At 39.7% G+C, this 21,852-nt stretch overlaps 1 protein-coding gene across 2 annotated transcripts in view; it reads right to left on the reverse strand.

Annotated features, from left to right (window-relative positions):
• Window positions 1-21,852, reverse strand: part of IL20RA (interleukin 20 receptor subunit alpha) — a 37,133-nt gene that overhangs the window by 8,132 nt on the left and 7,149 nt on the right. Inside the window, exons 2-3 of one of the 2 annotated variants that reach the window (XM_059399179.1) lie at window positions 6,296-6,431; window positions 406-584 (exon numbers count right to left, since the gene is read on the reverse strand). In XM_059399179.1, coding sequence (XP_059255162.1) covers window positions 406-584; window positions 6,296-6,431 — 315 coding nt within the window. Of the gene's footprint in view, window positions 1-405; window positions 585-708; window positions 797-6,295; window positions 6,432-21,852 lie in introns of those variants that run through there. The other variant, XM_059399181.1, reaches the window with a different exon arrangement.

The raw sequence follows: 21,852 nt of genomic DNA on the forward strand, positions 1-21,852 counted from the left end.
TGGCTCCAGTGAGAAGCTCTTGTAAAGTTCATTATGGCAGCTCTGAGTGGGTGCTCTAGGGCTGAATCAGCCACAGAACAAGGGATGCAAAAATGAAAGAAGCAAACATCAGGAAGATGTTGCCTGAATTCTGAGTTACACCTAGAAATACGTCATCACATTACCATGTTCAGAACAAGAAGACACTTAGTTTGACAATGAGCAAAACCAGTCATTTTCATGATGAAACTCTGAGATGCAGAGAGGTGGGGCACCATGGGCTGATCACCCAGCAACTGAGGGACAGAGCGCAGAACAGAGTGTCCAGAGCCCTGGCCTCCTAGTAAGGCCGTCTGCGAGGCTGATACTGTACGTTCGATGGACAGAAGAACTTGCTATTATTGGAGTTTACAGTGTGTTACTTACTTTCTAAGAATGGATTGAATCGTCCAGTTTCTGCCCATTTGGAACAATTCGTTTCCCAAATGGCCTTAACTTTGGCATAATATTGATGTTCGTAATCAGAAGTTTCCACAGAGAGATCACAACAGGTCCTACTGATATTTCTGCATTCGGATTTATTCAGCCACTTCTTTTGCCCATATCTGCTGAGAAAGAAACTGAATTAATAACAAGGTGCCCTCTGTGCTTTCCAATAGGAAAAAAAAAACAGTTATTACACAAAACTCAATGGAAGTTCAGACCTTCACTGCGGAACAACAAAATTACCTGTCACTGAGATAAAAAAGAATCCACATTTGCTGCTGGCAATTTTTTTCATTACCTCTCAGGAGCATGAGTCAGAGTTTCTGCAATCACCTCTCCTTTCTGTGAATTATAAGGTGGATAGTACATTTTGAAAGCCTGTATTTTTTTTATTCTTGGTCTACAGTAAAATTTTTACATATTCTATGATCAATTCTTCTAGTAATTATCTATGTATGATTTTAGTGCACTATGCCTATGAAGGTCAATTTGATGGGCTATTTTTTAAAAAGATTTTTATTTATTTATTTGACAGACAGATCACAAGTAGACAGAGAGGCAAGCAGAGAGAGACAGAGAGAGAGGAGGAAGCAGGCTCCCCCACCCCCATCCCCCGAGCAGAGAGCCCTATGTGGAGCCTGATCCCAGGAGCCTGATCCCAGGACCCTGAGATCATGACCCGAGCAGAAGGCAGAGGCTTTAACCCACTGAGCCACCCAGGCGCCCCTGATGGGCTATTTTTAAGAAATACTAGCCATTTTTTTCTTGGAAGAAAAAATACCTTGACATTCTCATAAATTTAATATCTATTTTCCATGAAGAGTCTAGAGAAAATTGGTTAGGGTAGAGTGCATGCCAACTGTGGCATGTAGTGATAGTGATGATATTGACTCGGTTGTTGATACTGATTTCTTCTTTCCTTTATTAAAGACACACACCCCTAGCAGGTAAAGAAGGGAAAATATTTTTATCAGTTTTCAGATGGGAAACACTGAGGTATAGAGAGTTGAAGTGCCACTGGCTAAGCCTGTGAGAGAGGGTTGTGTGGGAGGCTAGGAAGGCATTAAAGCAGGTTTTAGAAAAGCAGGGTTTTAGAAAGCTAACAGGTGTAGCATGGAGAATGCAGAGAGGTAGGGGTGGCAGTCCTGGAGCACTTGGAGAGATACTATGGTGGTCCAGCTGGGAAGATGTCGGTGGCTTGAACAAGGATGGTGGTAGTAGAACAAATGACAAGACAAAAGGAAGAACTATTAGGGGAAACAGAACTTGGTGACTGAGTGGAGGTAAGAGATGAGGGAGATGAGGGTGTTCAGGATGGTGTCTCTTTTTGTCTGGGATATGGTAATGTTTCCCAAGAGAAGGAATATCGAGGAGTACGTCTGGGAAATGGGGTGAAGTGGGGAGGAAGGAAAGGTAACAAGTTCAGTTTTTTGCACATTGAGCCTCAGGTATGTGAAAGACATCCAGCTGCATGGATGCCCACTAGGTCCTGGGGCTCAGGGAAGAGGGCTGAGTGGGAGGCAGTGATTTTGAAATCAAGGGCACAAAACTGTTCATTGAAGGCTTAGGTATGAATGAAATGATCCTGGAGCCAGAGCAAAGCTTAGCATAAAATTCCAGGATCATCAAGATTTAAAGGTTGGATGCAAAGTACAGTTATAAATAGCAATTAAAGGGGCACCTGGGGTTCTCATTCAGTTGAGCATCTGACTCTTGGTGTCAGCTCAGGTCTTGATCTCAGGGTTCTGAGTTCAAGCCTTGTACTGGCTCCTCACTAGGAATGGAGCCTACCTAAAAAATAAAAAAGAAAAGAAATGGCAGCTAGAGTGGGAGTAGGAGAAGCAGGCATCACGTAAGTCAAGGCAAGAGCATGTCTTGAGAATGAGGAAATGTGGACTTTATTATTTAAGCTTAGGGGTATCTTCTCCTTTCAGAATATGGCAACAGATTTCTGAAGGCCACTGTCTCCTGCTTCGTAGGTACCATACCTGCCCGAAGACGTTAGAAATTCAGTTAAGACCTGGTCAACCAACTTCTCCAGGAAGCAGTCCCCATTGCCTAAGGGCTTTTATACATTTTTTGTCTGTGAGCCGAAAAGATGTAATCCATTTTACCTTGTGAGCCAGCTCACAGAAACATACACATATTTGACATATTAAAACAAAGTTTTCACAAGATTCTATTTAAACTGTAGTGCATGCCATCAGTTCAGTTATTTTCCACTCCAGTCTACTTCACACCATTCAAGTCCTTTCCATTGAAAATAATGCTAGCTATGTCTGTCAAAACTGATTTCATGGTCCAACAACAGCTCCTGACTTAGGGTTTGTAAAATACGACCATCACCCATTGAATCCCCTCTCTTTCACTTTCCTCACTCCTGCCAGGGGCAGGGCAGCTTCCCATGACAGAGGTTGATGGAGGAGAAAATACACTTTACTGGATTCTGAGCCACCTTCCATAGCTTGTGCCAAAGCTTGTGTTTTCCATAGTGCACTATATATTTTATGCACTAAATTCTCTTGGCAGGTAGAATTTAAACTATTGTTAAAATGTCATCTTTTACTTGGAAACAAACTTCACTCCAAAATGTAAAATCATAATATGTAAGTTGCCCAAGGTTACCTGGCTAGAATGACAGCCTGGCTGCAAACCAAGGACTGTTTGGCCTTGGAGCTGAGCTTGGAGCCCTGTCAGTGACAGACACTGCTCTGTATTTCTGTCCATCTTGGATGTGCACAAGCATGTCAGACCTCTGACATGGAGAGTTTCTTAATTTATTTTGGAAATTTGTACCGTCTAAGTTATTTGCTCTCACAGAGCAGTGATCACTCTATTTTTTTGTTTTCCTTTTCAGAATCAAACACATAAAGGACATTGCAGACTCTTTGCTTCACTTAATGGAAAAAGAGGCCAGGGCACATTCAACAGCCGCTTCCTCTTTGTAGAGTGATGTCTCCTTTCCTAAAACACCAGCTTCCAGAGAAACCCTTCAAAAACGAAAATGAGGCTCTAGATAAGTGAGGTCATTGTGAATAGCTGTTGAAGTATTTCCCTGCCTTAGAGGTCAGAATATCTTCTTCATAGAGAAAAGAGACTTTGTTCTTTTTGTTGTGGCTAATAGGGTACTTTTTTTTTCTTTAACTCAGAAAATCAGAAATGTGTTATCAACAGAGAAGGAAGTCACTCTAAAACCCATTAGCCTAAAACATTTGGCATACATGATTCTGGACATCTCATTATGCTCCTCTATTCACCCAGGAATGACTAGTAGGCTGCATATACAGACAATAACTAGATTATACCATACATATGGTTTTAATCAAGGTTGCAAATTTAGCCTGATTTGAAGTTTATTTAAGATTTATTTATTTATTTATTGAGTGCAAATTGGGAGAGAGAGAATCCCAAGCAGATTCCACGCTGAGCTCCGAACCCACCCCCAGGCTCAATCCCAGGACCCTGAGTTCATAACTGAGGTCAAAATCAAGAGTAGGATGCCTAACCAACTCAGCCACCTAGATGCCCTCTGATTTGAACTTCAACAGAAAAAGAAATTGAAGTGAGATTAAAGGAATTGTTGTAGTTTAAGTGTTTCATCATCACGAGTTAGTGGTTTCTAAAAGATCTTTTCAAGTAAGAAAACGGTTCATGAAAAATATTGAAAGTTTGGTTATCAAGGTGATGAAATATTTTCATTTTAGATCACATTTAATGGCTTCTTGCTATGAAACTCAGTACACTTATCGATATTCCCCACCTTCTAATTTGTTATATCATTGTTTAGCTTTCAAACATTTATAAGAAATTCTGATAACCCCATTCCCCATCAATACTTAGTCTCAGTTCTTCACTTAGATAGTCTCAGTGCATGTACCAGTCTTTTTACAATGACAGTTAATCTTGTCAGTACTAAGTTCTTCCTTCATCTTTACCTCTGTCAGCTGGATATCATCTTTAGTTAGTGGTTTTCTCCTTCTCAAGAAGATCTCACGGGAGTGCTCTCCCGACATCTCACTTGCTTGAAAATATGTCTATTGAAATTTGGTAAGCATTTAGATCACACCTATTTTTCCCTCAGAGAATGTATCACTTTCTTCTGTTGAGTGTCAGCAGACAGAAATCATCCCCCTACCCCTGCGTCCCTTGAGCACCCTGCTCTTGCTATGACAGTCATAAAGTACTTCCTCTTCCTAAAGTTCAAGAACCTCACCAGGATAAGTCTTCCTATTGTTTTTATTACATTTTCCTAGATTGAGCATGTACTCATTATGCACAACTCCAGACATTCTCACTTGTTCAATTACTATCAGTTAGCCATAGAGTTTTCATCTCTATATAACATTTTTATTTTCCAACTCTTCCGTAAGCTCTGCCGCCTGCTTAAAAATTCTTCCCCTTGTCTTAGAATCTTTTCTTTAACTTCTTGCTTGCTTTCTTTTTCTCTCCCCTCTCTCCCTTCTTTCCTTCTTCCTTTCTTCCTTTTTTCCTTTCTTCCCCCCTCCCTCCCTCTCTCTCTTTGGATTTACCATTAGAGATCATGTTGTATAAAGACTCAAACTATGAATAGTTATTTGTCTGAATTTTTTCCCTGGTTCCATGAGAAAGCTTTTTTTTTTTTCTTTCATTTATTTATTTTCAGCATAACAGTATCATTATTTTTTCACCTTTTAAGGAACTTTTCACTTGTGTGTGTGTGTATGTTTGTCTTTCTTCCTTCTGGTAATAATGGAGAGGGGCTATGCCAGATTCTATGGACAAATGGGTATAGGACAGAGGGTATGTCACACACTTGCTCTCCAAATCATGTTATTCCCTTTTCTGGAGAGCCTGCCTACCCTCACGTTTGGCAACTGCTGGAGGCTGATGCGCTATAAGATACATTAGTAAAGTCGTAGTCCCCCTTGGGTGCCTCCCAGCCATCATCACCTTCCCTCCCTCCTGCACCGGCCTCACCGGGGCTACTGGGCCTTTACAGTGAAAGTGTCACTTGCCCATGACTTCTCTTTCAGCTCCTCTTTCTCTGACATTCCGTGGCTCCAAACTGGGGCTCATGGGGACATTTCCTCAATTTCTAGTGGCAGAAATCCTTAGGTTGTTAGGTACACCTTTTAATACTATGACATTTATTCTTGTAGAATTATTTTCTACTGTTGGAGTTTAAGAAGGTTTAGATTCATTTTCAGTTTCTGCAGTTGTTTTCCTTCAGACTTCACAGTATTTCGTTTGTACGCTCCATGGCTTATGGCTTGAGGTTTGGCCATTTCCTTGGTTTCCTTGAGCATGGGCATCATCTATACAACTTGCATTCTTTCTTGCTTGCCATGAAGTTTTAAAATTTGTGTTATTTTAGTCACCATAAAAATAGATCATTAGTTATTGATGCAGTGTTCCAAGATTCATTGTTGATGTATAATGAGTTTTGGGGGACAGGTGAAATGTGGAAATGTCCATTCACTATCTTCAATAGGAAGAGCTAATGGCACAGTAATCTGCACTCAGTTTCACTTAAAAATGTCTGTAATTCCAATTAAGTTTAGACATTTCAGAGACAATGGATTTCCTTGTCTTCTCAGCCACAGAATAACATTTTGACCAACTTCTCCCCACTTAACATAACTTTCCCTCACCTAAGCCCCCAATGCTTCTGTCTACACCAAGAAATGGTTTTCTAATTTAATCTCACAGAACAGTTCAAGAAAATTTAGCAGGGAATACTGAAAACTTTTCTTTTTTCCATTTAGTACAGTAGATGGTTTATCTTTGCACAGTTACTGGGTGTCTGAATCTTGGGTTTATAAACCAGCCCGAAGCAAAAGAACCAACTTACATGAAATACTGCACAGTGTAAGTAACTTCAGTTCCTTGTAGGCCCTCTGGTGGGCTCCACTGTAGGATATTCCTCATATTTATGGATAAGAAGGTGATATTTGTAGGCTTGGGTAAACCACCAGAGATGCAGAGAACTGAAAAAGGAGTAGAGAAGAAACAAGGTCTTAATGGAGAAAAAGGAAAACATAACTCCTGTGGTAGTTGGTCTTCAGACATGGCCTTAACTAGCCGCACCTTCCAGTATTTATGTCCTATTTCCTTCTAAACCGAGCTGACTCGATGACTTCAACCAATGGAATGTGGCAGAACTAACTATAGGACTAAGTCTTTAGAAGGTCTAGCATTTTCTACTTTTGCCCTTTTGGAAGTCCTCAGCTGCCATGTAAAAAGCTGGGCCACTCTGCTGGAGGCCACGCAGAAAAGGAAATGTTCAGCTGTCCTAGCGGAGCCAAGCTTTCCAACCAGGAGGCCAGAAAGAAGGCACCCTGGACCCTCCAGCCCCATCTGCCATAGACTGAAGCTGCATGAGAGACTCCAGATGAGACCAGAGGAAGAACCATCCAGTGGAGCCCCCGTTAAACCTCAGATTTGTGAGAGATAATAAAGTGATTGTTTTAAACCATTTGTGGGTAGTTGGTTAATGCATCAGCTATTAACAGAAACAATCCCCTTACCAGATACAGAAATAAAATTTAGGATAAATGGCCCCGAAATGCTCAAGTTTTGGAGATTGGCAATAGGTTAGCTTTGCTAAAGTATATAATAAAGCAATAATTAGAAAAGAAACCACTGAAAGATGACAACATATTTAATTAAATGCTGATATGGTCATATAATTGTGCTCTAAGAAAACTGTATCCTAGAGGTTTAATTTGTAGAAATCTTCTGTTGAGAAATGCTAAAGAATTGAGATACTACCAACAAATGAGAAAAAGACAAAAGGAAAGTGGAGGACAGTTTCTTATAAAAGAAAACAAAGATGATCCTTGAATTAAAATAAATTTTAAAAATCATTGGTAACATGTAAGAACCAAAATGTTAACTTAAAATATTGGAGAGACCACAAAGCCCTGGCTTATAAACAATCAGATTTTACGAAGGACACATCTCATCCTAAATACACATATTTTAGTCAATGAACTTGGAAAATAACAAATTTTGATACTGAAAACCAAACTTAGGAAATGAAATTTAGCTAAGTCACTGAAGACTGGTCTAATTTTAGCTACAGTCCCATAATTCTTGTGTAAATTGGCTGGGGTTAATGTCGGAGAAAGAAGTTAGTTTTATCCTTGGGGTAATCCCTGGCTAAGAGTAGCTCTATATGATCTATTGTAATTCCACAAACCAAATGAAAAGAGAGAAAAAAGTCCTTTGCTTTAGAATTAAACGTTGTAACTGCGACCCTAAAATTCTAAGCCAAAATCTCTTTCACATGCAGCAGAGTAACCAAAATATAGGTAGCTGAGTGTGTTTTTAGGTGTGTGTGCACATGCTATATTTGTAATGGCTCCTACTTTCAACTTGATCATCTTTTTAAAATATCTCAGTTTCATTTTTAAGAAGAAAGTTAAATAAGGAGAAGCTGATCACTGTATGGGTATATATCTAGTAGGGGCAGAGAGATCTCAAAAGGATACAACTTGCCCAATGTCTGTCTCGATTTTTATCCTTCTAACTCTCTGGAACCATTGTGTATCAAGGGTATTAGTCTTTTTTTCTGGAGATCATATGCCATGAATAATTATCATTGAATTAATACTGCTCTGTGCTATCAAGAAGTTCTGATTTTTTTAAAAAAACTTATTTGACAGACAGAAATCACAATTAGGCAGAGAGGCAGGTAGAGAGAGAGGGGGAGGCAGGCTCCCTGCTGAGCAGAGACCCCCCAATGTGGGGCTCACTCCCTAGGGTCACGACTTGAGCAAGGCGGAGGCTTTAACCCACTGAGCTACCCAGGTACCCCAAGTTCTGATTTTTAATAAGAGCTTTGAGGATGAAATGGGAACATGGGGGCAGGGTTAGTCCCATGAAGCATCCTGTTTTCCAACTCTTCCAAAGTAAGCAAAACTTTTAACATAAAAAGTTCCAAGGGTCTTTCAGATCTAAAATGTGTGGTCTCCATGTTCATATGACATGTGCATGTGAAGAATGGTTAGCATCTTGTAAGAATGAAAATTAAAATAGACTGTGTATTATAATATCACAGATGGAAGATATTACCAAAATATATTAGCTCCATAGAACTAACTGATCAGAAACTGGAACATTCCAATGTATGGCAACTTAAGTTTGGAGATCTAAAACACAAGTTATGTTAGATATTAGAGTCCGGACATATATTCCAATGTTTAATCTATATAAATCTTTATCTTCAACAACTCTGATTTCTGCTCGTTTTTAAAGATTTTATTTATTTATTTATTTATTTGAGACACAGAAAGAGAGCATGAGAGTGCGCTCAGTGGAGAGGAAGAGAGGGGAGAGAGGGAGGAGGGGAAAGAATTTCAAGCTGACTCTGCACTGAGGGTAGAACCTGATGGGGGTGGGGGATCTGTCTCTAGAGGCTGAGACCATGACCTGGGCTGAAACCAAGAGTAGGTTGCTTAACCACCTGAGCCACCCAGGTTCCCCTTCTGCTTATCTTTTAATGTAAGTAAACTGACAGAATTTTCAAGTGCCTAAAACATACCCAAAACAGTTTTAAGAAATAACCCGGAATTAAAAAAAAAAAAAAAAGTGTTGCTCATGTTAATGTAATTTAATTTTCTTGGTCATTGTTAAGAGGAAATAAAGCAGTTTTGCTATTCTGAAATGAACCATTCTCTGGAATGTGCTGTCAATCATTAATCTTCATTGGTTCAACCAACATCTTGATTCATGTTTTATAATTTTTTAAATGATCCTCTAGAAATTCTATGTCACAGTAGTGCATGCACCGAATGCCACTGAATTGTTCACTTTAAAGAGGTTAATTTTGCCTCATTAAATTATTATTATTTAAATAAATAAAGTCTATTTTGTCTGATTAAAAAATGCTATTTCAATTATCAAAATAGGTTAAAGAAAATTAATAGTGTGACAATAAACTAAAACATTAAACAGTTATTTTCTCATGTCATTCTACTTTCTAAAAAGAAGATATATTTAATTAGAAATGTTGTGAAATGCATGCACCTCCTCCAAAAGTCTGTGTTATGGGTAAATCCTATGTATCACCACAGTTTTGGTAGCCAGCCTCCAAGGTGGCGCTCAATAATCTCTTCCTCCTGGCATTCACAGCCTGTATATCCCCTTACACGTTGTGTCTGGATTGCTCTCTATGTTTTAATAGTTTGATTTTACCTTTATAAAAAATGGAAAACCCAGTCAGAAGACTGGGAACTTATTTGCCTTTTAATAGCAAGTGAGGATTGCAGTGACAACTTTTTGGATACATTATTTTAAAAAGATAAATCCTTAGTTAAGTTCATTGTAAATCCACTGACAAGGACTCAGAGTAGTAAAACCTTTAATAGAATTCCATTAAAAAATGGATATTAGGGTTTGGCACACTATTTCTTTTTCTTTCTTTTTTTTTTTTTTAAAGATTTTATTTTTATTTATTTGACAGATCACAAGAGGGCAGAGAGGCAGGCAGAGAGAGAGAGTGGGGGAAACAGTCTCTCCGCTGAGAGAGAGTAGCATAGAGCCCGATGTGGGGCTCAATCCCAGGGCCCTGGGATCATGACCTGAGCCAAGGCAGAGGCTTTAACCCACTGATCCACCCAGGCGCCCTTGGTACACTATTTCTGAGGAAAGAATATTCCAGCTTTTAGCCTACAGAGCCTTCATTTCGATTGACATTGTTTATTTGAATACATAGGCAGAAAAGATATCAATTTGGAGTCATTCCCTTGTATCATATTCCTTGTCAAAGTATTACCAAGGAGCTGCCCTACCATGAAAAAGGAGGTCACGTTCTGATATCAGCCCATCTCTGTCACCCCAGCACACAAAACAGAGCTTATAATGACATGGTCTGCTAGTTTCTGAACTATTTCTTATCGGAGCAAAATTAAGCTACGTAATTACCTTTCTTCCCATCTTGTCTCTATGCATGTATTTCCAGGAATGTATATTCATCATTTTATTAGTAGTTTATTTACTTGTATCATTTATAACATTTGTTAATTATGGAATTTTAATAATTTATCTTTGATCAATGGAAAAAGAAGTCCCTTGGCACAGTGAGGTTTGACCTTCCTGCAAAGAAGAGTTATATGGACTGTCTGCTAGCTTCAGTTAGTTTTGGTTTCAGTAGGATATCTTTTGGCAATATTAAAAATTATGTTGATTATGAGATCCATTCATGACAGGCTAAGAGATTTTGTTTTAATAGTAGATACAGTATGTGAATAAAGTTAATTTGCGGGGCGCCTGGGTGGCTCAGTGAGTTAAAACCTCTGCCTTCGGTTCAGGTTATGATTCCAGGGTCCTGGGATCAAGCCCGGCATTGGGTTCTCTGCTCGGCAGGGAGCCTGCTTCCTTCCCTTCTTTCTGCCTCTCTGCCTACTTGTGATCTCTGTCTGTCAAATAAATAAATAAAATCTTTTTAAAAAAAAAGTTAATTTGCATAAGAATTTAAACATTGTGAAAACCTTTACATGTTATCATATTTAGTTGAAGTGAGGCAAATGGCTAGCATATATTGAAAACTGTAGCTAACATTTATTGAATCCTTACCATGTAGCTGACACGATTCTATGCACTTTATACAACTAAATCCTACAATTCCCATAACAGTCCTATGGACGGTATCCCCATTATTATCTCCATTATACAGATGAGGAAACTGAAGCATGGAGAAGGTATACAAGTTCACACACCTGTTAAGTGGAGGAGCCGGGTTCAGAACCCGCACTCTTAACTTCCTCACTCACTGGCTACCCTTGCAAACTAATCCGTATCAGAATTTAAACAAAGATAAGACTGATGTAAAAACACCTATTATCCTAGCTATTCATATATAAAACCATGTAAGTACTAATAAATATTAGATATAGATGCCATTGATTTATTTCTTTAGATCCCACCACACACTGTAGTAGGAGACCATTTTCCTTTCCCTGTCAGAGTTTTGTTTTGTTTTTTGGTCCATATCTGATCCTGAAGAATGCAAGTAGGAATTCTATTTCTGCTTTGACACAATCTTCGGACAATGTATGGTGACTAGAAAATCAGGGGTTCTTAGAAGGGTGTGTTTGAGTCTATTCTGGTGTCTTTTTAGTCGCTGAGTACAGATCTTCTGTCAGTCTGGAACCATAGCAAAATGTAAAGTTGTAGAAATAACATATTTTGCCTTGGCCTTGGGCTTTAGCTCTTTGTCTCCTATACAGAATACACTACAGTCAATGCCATTCATATTAATGAAAAACATCAACTAATATTTGTTAGGTGCTATTATGAGTTGAATTGTGCCCTTCCCAAAAAGATATACTGAAGTTCTAATCCCTAATCTCCAAAATGTTTCCTTATTTAGAAAAAGGGTTGTTGCAAACATAAGTAGTTAAGATGAATTCAAATTGGACTAAAAAGGACTTCTTGACCCAATATGACTGGTCTCCTTTTAAGATGGCCAGATGTAGACACAGTGACACAGGCAAAATGCTATTTGAAAATGGGGGACTGGATTCCCTACAAACCAAGGAATGCCTGGGACTCCCAGAAGCTGGAAGAAGCAAGGAAGGAGCCATCTCTAGAGCCTTCAGAGGGAGCACAGTGCTGCCAACACCTTGATTTTGTACTTCTAACCTCCAGAACTAAAAAAAACAAATTTCTGTTGTTTTAAGCCACTCATCCTGTGGTACATGGTGAAGGCAGCCGCAGGAAGTGAATGTAGGTGCTACTATGTTGATATCTAATGGGGAATACAGCTGGGTTCCTGCCCTTCTGTAGTTCCCACACTAGCAGGAAGAGGGACACAATTAACAAGTAAAACAAACAAACAAACAAACAAACAAGGACTTATAAATTTGGTGATTAGGCTATGAACAGGAATAATGTTGGAGGACTGGGTCACAGAACTTACTCAGATAGGGTTTTGGGAGTCAGCTTGGGGTGGGAGGCAGGGTTCCAGGCAAAGACCCCTGAGACAGAAAAAAATCTCATCCAAAAAGACAGTTCCTTGGAACTGTCAAAAGCCCAGTGTGTTTGGTGGGGGTGGAGTAAGGAAGAGGAGAGTGGCCAAGAAAAATTTGAAGAACCACATAGAACTGGAGTTCCCATCGCTGTAAGCCCTGGGAAGGAATCTGGATTCCGTCTGAAATTCAGTGGGAAAGTACTGAAGCCCTTTATACAGGGAACACCACAAACCTATCTGTATTTCAAATAGATTGATTCATTACTGAAGGGAGAAAGATTGGGTGCGGGCAGGAATAGAACCGGAGAGACCAGCAAGACCGTAACTATAGCAGTCCTGGTGAGGAAGGCTGGGCTTGGGCCCCGATGCTGGCTGTGTATGTGAAGATGGGTGGGCAGCTCACAGCTCTGTTTTCAAAGGAGAAGCAACAGGCAGACCTCCAAGAGTCTCAGCAACAGAATTCCTACATTATGAAAGCTAACAGACAAGGATTTATCAAGAAATATTTGTCCTTTTACCTGTTTTGATAATGCAAAGGAGCAATAAAAAAATAGAATTAGCAATTTTTTTAAGGAAAAGAAATAGCACACTTAAACAAAGATAGTTGTTGATAACTAGGATTTTCTTGTGGTTTTTAAATGTTTGTAAAGTTTTTAGGCACTATGTTTCAAATTTGGGAAAACATAATGGAAGACATTCCTGCATAAACATTTAAATTAAGATAAGTCATTTTTCTAACCTGTCAGTACTGATAAGATAATTTATTCAGCACTGAAGTGAAAATACGTCACACCCACATCGATGTCAGGAGTCATGTGCCAACTTATGAGTAACAAAAGCATTTTTGTTCCCATAGATTTATGGCCTGTAAGTACAGCTCTGATTCTCTGATAGTCCGTCCATTTCATATCCTAAATCATAGAGCTATTGGATTGGCACACAGAGTTTTGTTTCTGGGAGTGCTGTAGGATTACAACTTTAGTTTGGAGCATGAGATTCTTCATGATCTGGTCTGAACTTCCCTTTTGCAATTCTGCCAATTCCACCAGTTCACCAGCCACACCAAATTACCTGTGGTACCCTAACCTGTTCCACTGTTCTATGCTTTTATGATTTTGGTGCCCTCCTCCTACAGCATCTTTTGGAACTGAAAGAACCCTCATTCCTCCATGTGTGTATCCATTTAATGAATATTGGCTTGGACTATTTTAATGATGTGATGTTGCTATGATGGTATATAAGCTATGCTTGGTCGCCGGTAAAGGATGCGGGGGAGCATTCTTGATGACAGTCATCTGGGTAAGAGCTGGTCTTTGAAGAAAAAATGGAACTCAGCAGACCTCAAAAAGGAGTGGGAACTCGGGGCTCATTTTGAGCTTCCCTGACCAGGTATGGGCTTTGAGCAATGGAGGGCTACTTAATGGTGCCCCTTGAGTTATGATTATTTAAGATGGCCTCTGGCTTATCAAAGCTGTGAAATATCAGCAAGGAGGTGCCTACTTAATGAACTTCCAAATAATGATTGGTTAGTTCTATCTGTAAGCCACATCATTCAGATTTGTGCCCACTCTCTGTGTTTATTTTCCTTTTGTAATATCTTGGCCTTTGGGAAAGATTTTCTAGTCCAGCCTCATTTATTATACACCATAAGGAGAAAGTCCTGTCTCTGTACCTGGGTCGTTCTGTTAGGAAAAAAATAGATAATGACATGGGTAAATTGAAATGGGTAAATCTATGACAACATCATTGGTGAAATATTATAAAATGTGGCTACTACATTTGTTCCAAGAGTTACGTTGTATAAATACAGATCTCTAGGTGTAGCGAAATGGTAGGGAGCATTTTCCTAGTGGCCTCAAAGCTAATACTACCTCCTCCAAGAATGTTGCAGTTTTAATTATATGCCTGACCCTCAGAGATATTTCCATTTCATTATACTGTGGGGAAAGCTCATGTATAAATTAGTACTTAATATACACCTATAAAAAGTGGTGAGGTTTTCAAGAGCGAACTCATGAAAGGTCAGGGTAATCAGTCTTGTGGTTTCGCAAACCTCTGTCTTTGGGGCTGAGGAAATTTGATTTTCCTATTATGGACTGTATGTTCATCCACCAGTGAGGAGAACAACCAGGCTCTAAGAGGCTCAACAGTCAAATGTGTCCACCTCTGGTGACTTCCCCTTTGGGGCTATTCAAGTTTCTCAAGCTCAAGACCAACTAGGGAAACTGGGCATAGAGGAAACCCTGCCCAGCTTTACCCAGAGAAGGTCTCTAGCCCCCAGCCCCTTCTGTCCTTCTGAAGCTAGAGCAGAGTTAAGGAATCATGAGGTTCTGAGCCATTTGAGATTGGGCTTCACATCTTACAGTCTTTGTATCCCCAGCACCTGACAAATACATGCTTTTGAACTGAACTAACCAGGGGCTGATGGGCCTCACATAAATCTTGGAGGCAGGGAAGGACCCAGATTCACTTGAGGATTCAATGGGGGTGTGAACTGCCTGAACTGCCAAGTCTTGGTAACTTGAAACTGCCTTGGTCAATTTACATTGTACACAGGGGATTGACACAGTCAAAAGACACTCAACAGATGTTTTTTAATGAAGGAACAGTAGCCCACACATGGCAAGTGGCTCCTACATATTGCAAGTGTCTTTTGAAATAGGGAAAATATCTTTATATGCTTGTATCGGTTCTTTATTGTGGGCAATGAGGTTAAAACAGTTAACAAAAAGCACCAGAGGGCAATGAACCCATTCCAGAAAGCAGGAGCTGTGCAGGACTCCTCCTAACCACCGAATGAGAGCCCAACTATATTGCTACCTTCAGATGGATTGACTTTCGTCTTGTTCTAACTTCCTCACGCTGAAAGGAAAAGCAGATTTTCTTTTGTTTCAAGTTGTAAACCAGTTCTCTTGAAAAATATTAACTCCTCTTTCTCCTCTTCTCTCTAATTATATATCAAGGGCCCTTAAAAATCAAGCATCTAAAAACAGCCCCGAAAATGTGATTCAGGAATGATTCACCTAAGAAAAGATACACAGCTGTGTTCTCTAAAGGAGAGAGCATGGGTTGACGTTAACATTAGTTCCTGTAAACTCGATGGTCTTCCCTGAACCACCATTTCCACAGTTATTTCTCTAATCTCTCTTGGCAAACTCACTGCTGTATGTGTGTGCTGCCTCCATGTTCTCTCTAATAATACTGGACCTCACACAGGCCTGCCCCCTGCCCTTTCTCACTGGCTTTTAGTCATTGTTTATGTGAGTGGGTCAGACAGAAGCTCTAAGAACTAGAGTTCCAGAGCCACCCTGGAGTCCACTCCCTGCTTTACCACTTACCAGCCATGTGCCTCGAGTCAGTCACTTAACCTCTGCACCTCAATTTCCTCTTTGTAAAATAAAACAATACTATGTGCTTCATAGAATTGATGGAATGATTAAATATGGTTCTTTACATAGACCTCCTGGAACAGTGCCCGGGACAAAGAAGAGCTCAGTCAATATTTGTGAAGTGTTGTCCTCCCTAGTTACTATTCTTACTTTACAGCTGAACTGAAAGAGCCCCAGAGAAGCTGTATGACTTGACCATGGTTGGACTCAGCCATTTGGAGGATACTTGACTGAGACCAAGGGTTCTGACTATGACAGACTTCCTATAGTAGGATGCTCACCTACCACCTTTAGGAAATGCTCCTAAGAACACTGACGTGGGAAGAAGGGATGATTGTATGATCATTATAAATTTCCTGTGTGATGGATGACTGCTTCTAAGGAGAGATAGAAGAAACTCAATGAGGAAATCCTAAGTATTTCTTCTTCATTGAAGCTTTTCCTGGTGGAATTGTATACAATCACGTCATTCATACATAGTCACTGAATGCCTACTGTGTGCTAGAAATAGAAACTGATAGGCACTAGGGGACAGCAGAGCCCAGAAACACACAGAAGGCCCTGCTCTCATGGAGCCAGCAGGCATTGTCTGAATCTGGGACATAGTCAATCAGTATATGCTTTCCCTGCCAGGAATATGAGCATTTATGTGGATAAGTGATGCATGAGTCATACAGAAAAAGCAGTGCTATTTCTTTAGAGTCACACCTCAATAAATAAATTTATGTGCTTAAACACGTTTTTGACTGTTGCTGTTGGTACCTAGTAGCAAGCAAGAGCTTAAAGTTGAAACTACTTTTTAAAAGAAATATATTAGGGGAGGTGAACCATGAGAGACTATGGTCTCTGAAACAATCTCAGGGTTTTGAAGGGGCGGGGGCTGGGAGGTTGGGGTACCAGGTGATGGGTATTATAGAGGGCACAGATTGCATGGAGCACTGGGTGTGGTGCAAAAATAATGAATACTGTTATGCTGAAAATAAAAAATAAATAAAAAAAAAGAAATATATTGGAGTTTATGCATCAAAGAGAGAGTGCATCTTCCATTTAGTTCCCAGGGGAGGGTTTATAACTCTTCCTATGGTTCTGCTCAGCTTGTGGCATTTGGGGCATGCTTCCTTTCAGCTATAATCATTTTCAGAGGTAGCTTCTAAACATGCAAGACATTCCATCTCATTTTTTTTTTTAATCGTCAACCTTGTTTTTGCCCAATTATAGCCTGATGTCCCAGCTTGATTACCCAAGTTTGTTGGAGATGGCTTGGAATGCTTTTGAAAATTAAATCATATCTCCAAGATGAAGGTTTGGCATTTAAAGGGCTATTCTGACCCACATGTGTGGTTTCTACTTGGAACTCTGAAAAAAATGAGTTTAAGAAATACATTGTGGTGAGATTTCTGTGCATCTCCTTCCAGAAGGCCTATTTTGAAGATGCCATTATTAACTTGGGTATGTCAGCCCCACTATTAGAAAACCAGTTGTACTATCTTATGTCATCTCTTATATCAATGTCTTCCTTTCCCTTTTGGAAATTAGCCCTTTGAGGACAGGAACTTGACATTCTCTATATTTTGTGATCTCTAAATTATCTGGATTTGTAATAAAGAACATCATAGTAACTGTGAAGAAGTAGATTTGAATGTGGGTTGGAGCCTCTACTATTTAATAACTTGTCTTAGAAAAGAAAAGATGAAAGTAAGAAGAAAGTTAAGGGCAGCCCATTTGGGACCACTCAGGTATTGAAAAGAATAGCTGTTGGGAATTCCAACTTCAATCAACAGGTATTAATTAAATATCATCTATTTTTCAAATCATTTTCACAACTAGTACTTCTTTTTATCCTTATAGAAGCAAAGCCATTCTTTTATTCATAACTCTATCACTTAAAATTTTCAGAGGGAACGTCAACAACACAAAAATGTGAGAAAATAATAAAAAAAGTAAGAGTTTTAAAAATAATTATGTAGTGGAAAGTAGCTTGGAAGTAATAATTTAGTGGTGATTTTGATGTAATTAATATTACACTTCTTTAATATTTGCTTCTTGTTCATTTTTGACTGGGATTTTGAGGTAAATGAGGTTATTGGTGCGATCACCGTTGTAATCTGAGACTTTCCAATTGAACAAGACCAAGATGGAATTGTATACTGTCAGAAAGGTAAAATTTTTTTAATAGGCTAACTCTCCTCTGTAGTGACAAGTAATTGCTTTGATGTTTTTGAGGGTGACCAGGACTACGATGAGACCTCTTTGGGGCTGAACTGTGGCTTGATGGAATTATGTAACTAAATCCAATAAAATGAGCAGAAGTCCCACATGCTGCCTGGGCCACACTGAAGATCAGCTATTTAAGTTTCTTAACTGCCACCAAGATGTAGAAAAGCCCAGGTCATGAGAAAAGCAAAGCAACAATGAAGAAGCCTCCCATGTAGAGAAGTCAAGAGCACTGCTGCACTGACAGCTTTGGAACTTCTCCAGGGACAACTGAGAGAATGGGCCCATTAAAACAGTCTCTTTGCTGGTACTCACTAACACCGACAGAACCTCCAAAGGGCTGTGTTGATTAAGGAAGTGGGAAATAACACCTAGGACACCAGCCTTATCTTGCAAAACCACAACTGTAACAATTGTGCCTTTTGATAACCGTGTGTGGTTTGCTTCGGTATAGCAAAGAGCCACGGACCGCCGTGACTCGAGGCTGCCAATGACCATGAAGTCAGGCTGTCCTAGAGCTACTAAGCTCCATACTCCTGCCCCCATTTTGTTTGGTGATTTGTAGTTTTATAAGAAAGAACCGTAGTTGTGAAAAGAAATATTAACTACCTGGTAATTTATAGAGAGAATGCCCTCAGAGCGGAACTTGGCTTCACAGCTATACCTTGAAGACTGCAGTTTCATTTTAGCCCACTGTACCACGGTGAGTATCACAATAAGTGAGTACGATGAATTTTTTGGTTTCCCAGTGAGTACACAAGTTACGTTTACACTCTACTGTTGTCCCCTAAATGCGCAGTAGCGTTATGGCTAAGAAAACAAGGTACATAACTTTATTGAAAGACACTTTATTGCTAAAACTATTAACCATCCTCTGAACAGTCATCAAATTCACAATCACTGATCACAGATCACTGATCACCATAACAAATATAATACTGATGAAAAGGTTTGAAATAGTATCAGAATTACCCAAATGTGATGCAGAGACACAACGTGAAAAAATGCTGCTGAGGACAGTGGCGCCCACAGACCCACCTGTTTGAGGCAGGCTCGCCACAAATCTTCAGTTTGTGAAAAACGCCCTACAGACAAAGTGCAACAAAATGAAGTACGCCTGTATTTTCCTGCTAATATTTCAAATGAAAAGGAGCTGAATTTATATTAAGTTATCATTGTTTTATGAAATATGGATAACAGCCTACCTATAACTATTTATTAAATTTATGTTTTTTCCTAAAAGCATTGCAAATATTTATTCATAGCAAGACATTTACTTCCACACCTCATTGCTTATATAATGCATCTTTCCTCCTCAAATAGGAAGAATGTGATATATGTAACATTTTTATGTATCTAATATACATATATATGTATATACATATATATACATATACAAAGGGTTCTTTAAACTGAGATTCATAAGAGCTACTGGTATGTGTGTATATACATATATATGTGTGTATATGTATGTGTATATATATATATATATACACATACCAGTAACTCTTATGAATCTCAGTTTAAAGGACCCTTTGTACAGGAAGCCCTGCCTGCCTTCTAGATTCGATTGGTTACCTTTTCCTGTGCTTTCTAACGAAGCGTGGTTTTCTCAATTCTGGCATGTATACTTTACATAATTACCTGCCTGCGACTAAAACTCCATGAAGAGAGACACCTTGTTTTCTTGTTCCCCTCAGTGCCTACAACTCTTCTTTATAGATATGAATGAGTGACATTGAATGAATGAGAAGTGCTCAAATCATACTGTGTCAAGGTGTATGCTAACTTCTGAAAACTCAAAATGGATGCCTGGTGTGTTAAGGTAATTCTTCCTTAAATCTGATCACCTCCAATACCTTATTCCCCAAAGTTATTTGCTCTGGAGCTGCATGTCATATTCTATTTTACAATTAGAAATTACGAGCTAACTTTTAAAATAACAAAGTAGAGCGTTCAGTAGATAATTTAGTGGACTTTTTGCAATACCTGTATTTTAATCTAAAATGGAGGAGGAGGGCTGGCTTGGAATTAGATAGGTAGTTAGCCTCCAGTGTGAAAATGGTCCTGTTGGAGCAAGAATGAGGATTTTGCACTGGAAACGCCCCTCAGAGAAGCTGAGGCAGGCAGGGGAGGTCTGAGGAGAGTGAGCCCCTCTGCTGAAGAAATTTAAACTGTGCTGTCTTTATTATACAATACTGATGGCTCTCCACCCCCTTGTTTTAATTGAGGTAGAATTCACTTAGAGCATTGCATTAGTTTCAGGTTTACAAAATAGTAATTCCATATTTGAATACATTACCAAATGGTGGCTCTCTCTTATGTTCATGTTACGGAAAGTACAGGTGAAGACCATATCTCTGCCCTCAATTTCTCAAGGAGAGACTTTCAGCCATGACACTGCTATGTCCTTTGGCAGTGGAATAGACTATAAACATGCTGAGCCACCCCATGAGGCTGAGAAGGTAACTTTTCTGCACTTCAGAAGCCAGGCTCATGGATCCTGCCCTATGAGCCTGTGAGGTGTTATGAATTCAACTGTGCCTCTCGAAAGAAGTATGTTGAAATCCTAACCCTGAGTACCTCATAAAGTAGCCTTTACTGGGTATAGGTTCTTGGAGATGTAACCCATTAAAAAGAGGTCATTAGGGTGGACCCTAATCCAATATGACTGGTACCTTTATAAAAGGATGAAATTTGGACCCAAAGAGAGAGGGGCACAGAGGGAAGATTATGTGAAGTGACGGGGAGAGCACCATGTAAAAGCACAGAATTAGAATGATGATCAACAAGCCAAGGGAGGCCAAAGATTGCCAGCAATCACCAGAAGCTAGGAGAGAGGCATGGCACCGATGCCCCCTCACAGCCCTTAGAAGGATTCAAACCCACCAATATCTGAATTTCAGGCTTTGAGCTTCCAGAGCCGTGAGATAATAAATTTATGTTATTTTAAGCTACCCAGTTTGTGGTACTTTGTTATGGTGGCCTCAGAAAACTAATACAGGAGGTGTCTTTGCTCGCTTGTACCTTTCCTCAAAAATGAACACAGTGTTCACTGAGGAGAACAATGAATGCTTTAAGGGCTGCTGAATCCCCAGAAAGTAAAGATGAGGGGATTGCCGCAAGATATCTGTGAAGTTGAGGAGAAAATTTAAACAGTGGAAATAATGTAAACAAATGCTTGAGCTAGGACAAGGCAATTGCCAAAACAAAACAAAACAAAACAAAACTCCTATTACCAAAATACAAATGCAACTTTATGGGATGGAACTTTAAGGACGTTGGATGAAAAGCATATGTGTTGAGAATCAAGAAGTATGAGGACAAATGTGGTGCCTGGGTGGCTCAGTGGGTTAAGCCTCTGCCTTCGGCTCAGGTCATGATCTCAGGGTCCTGGGATCGAGCCCCGCATCAGGCTCTCTGCTCAGCAGGGATCCTGCTTTCCCCTCTCTCTCTGCCTGCCTCTCTGCCTACTTGTGATCTCTGTCTGTCAAATAAATAAATAAAATCTTAAAAAAAAAAAAAAAGTATGAGGATAACTTACTGACAAGTCTGTATAGGAAAAAGTATGCCAATTTTCTGGGACTGGAGGCAGAGTGGGCATCTGAGAAAGCAGCACGTAAAGGGATTGAGGCAGCTGTGTGGGAGCCATTTTGTGGCCCAATGTGCAACACAGTCACCACCACAGTCAATAAACAGAACTAGAGTTGTATAGATAATCAGTAAAAAAATTTTTTCCAGGGTGCCTGGGTGGCTCAGTCAGTTAAGCGTCTGCCTTTGTCTTAGGTCATGATCCCGGGGTCCTGGGATCGAGTCCTGCATCAGGCTCCC

The sequence above is a fragment of the Mustela nigripes genome, chromosome 5 (assembly GCF_022355385.1).
Source record: "Mustela nigripes isolate SB6536 chromosome 5, MUSNIG.SB6536, whole genome shotgun sequence".
Classification (NCBI taxonomy): domain Eukaryota; kingdom Metazoa; phylum Chordata; class Mammalia; order Carnivora; family Mustelidae; genus Mustela; species Mustela nigripes.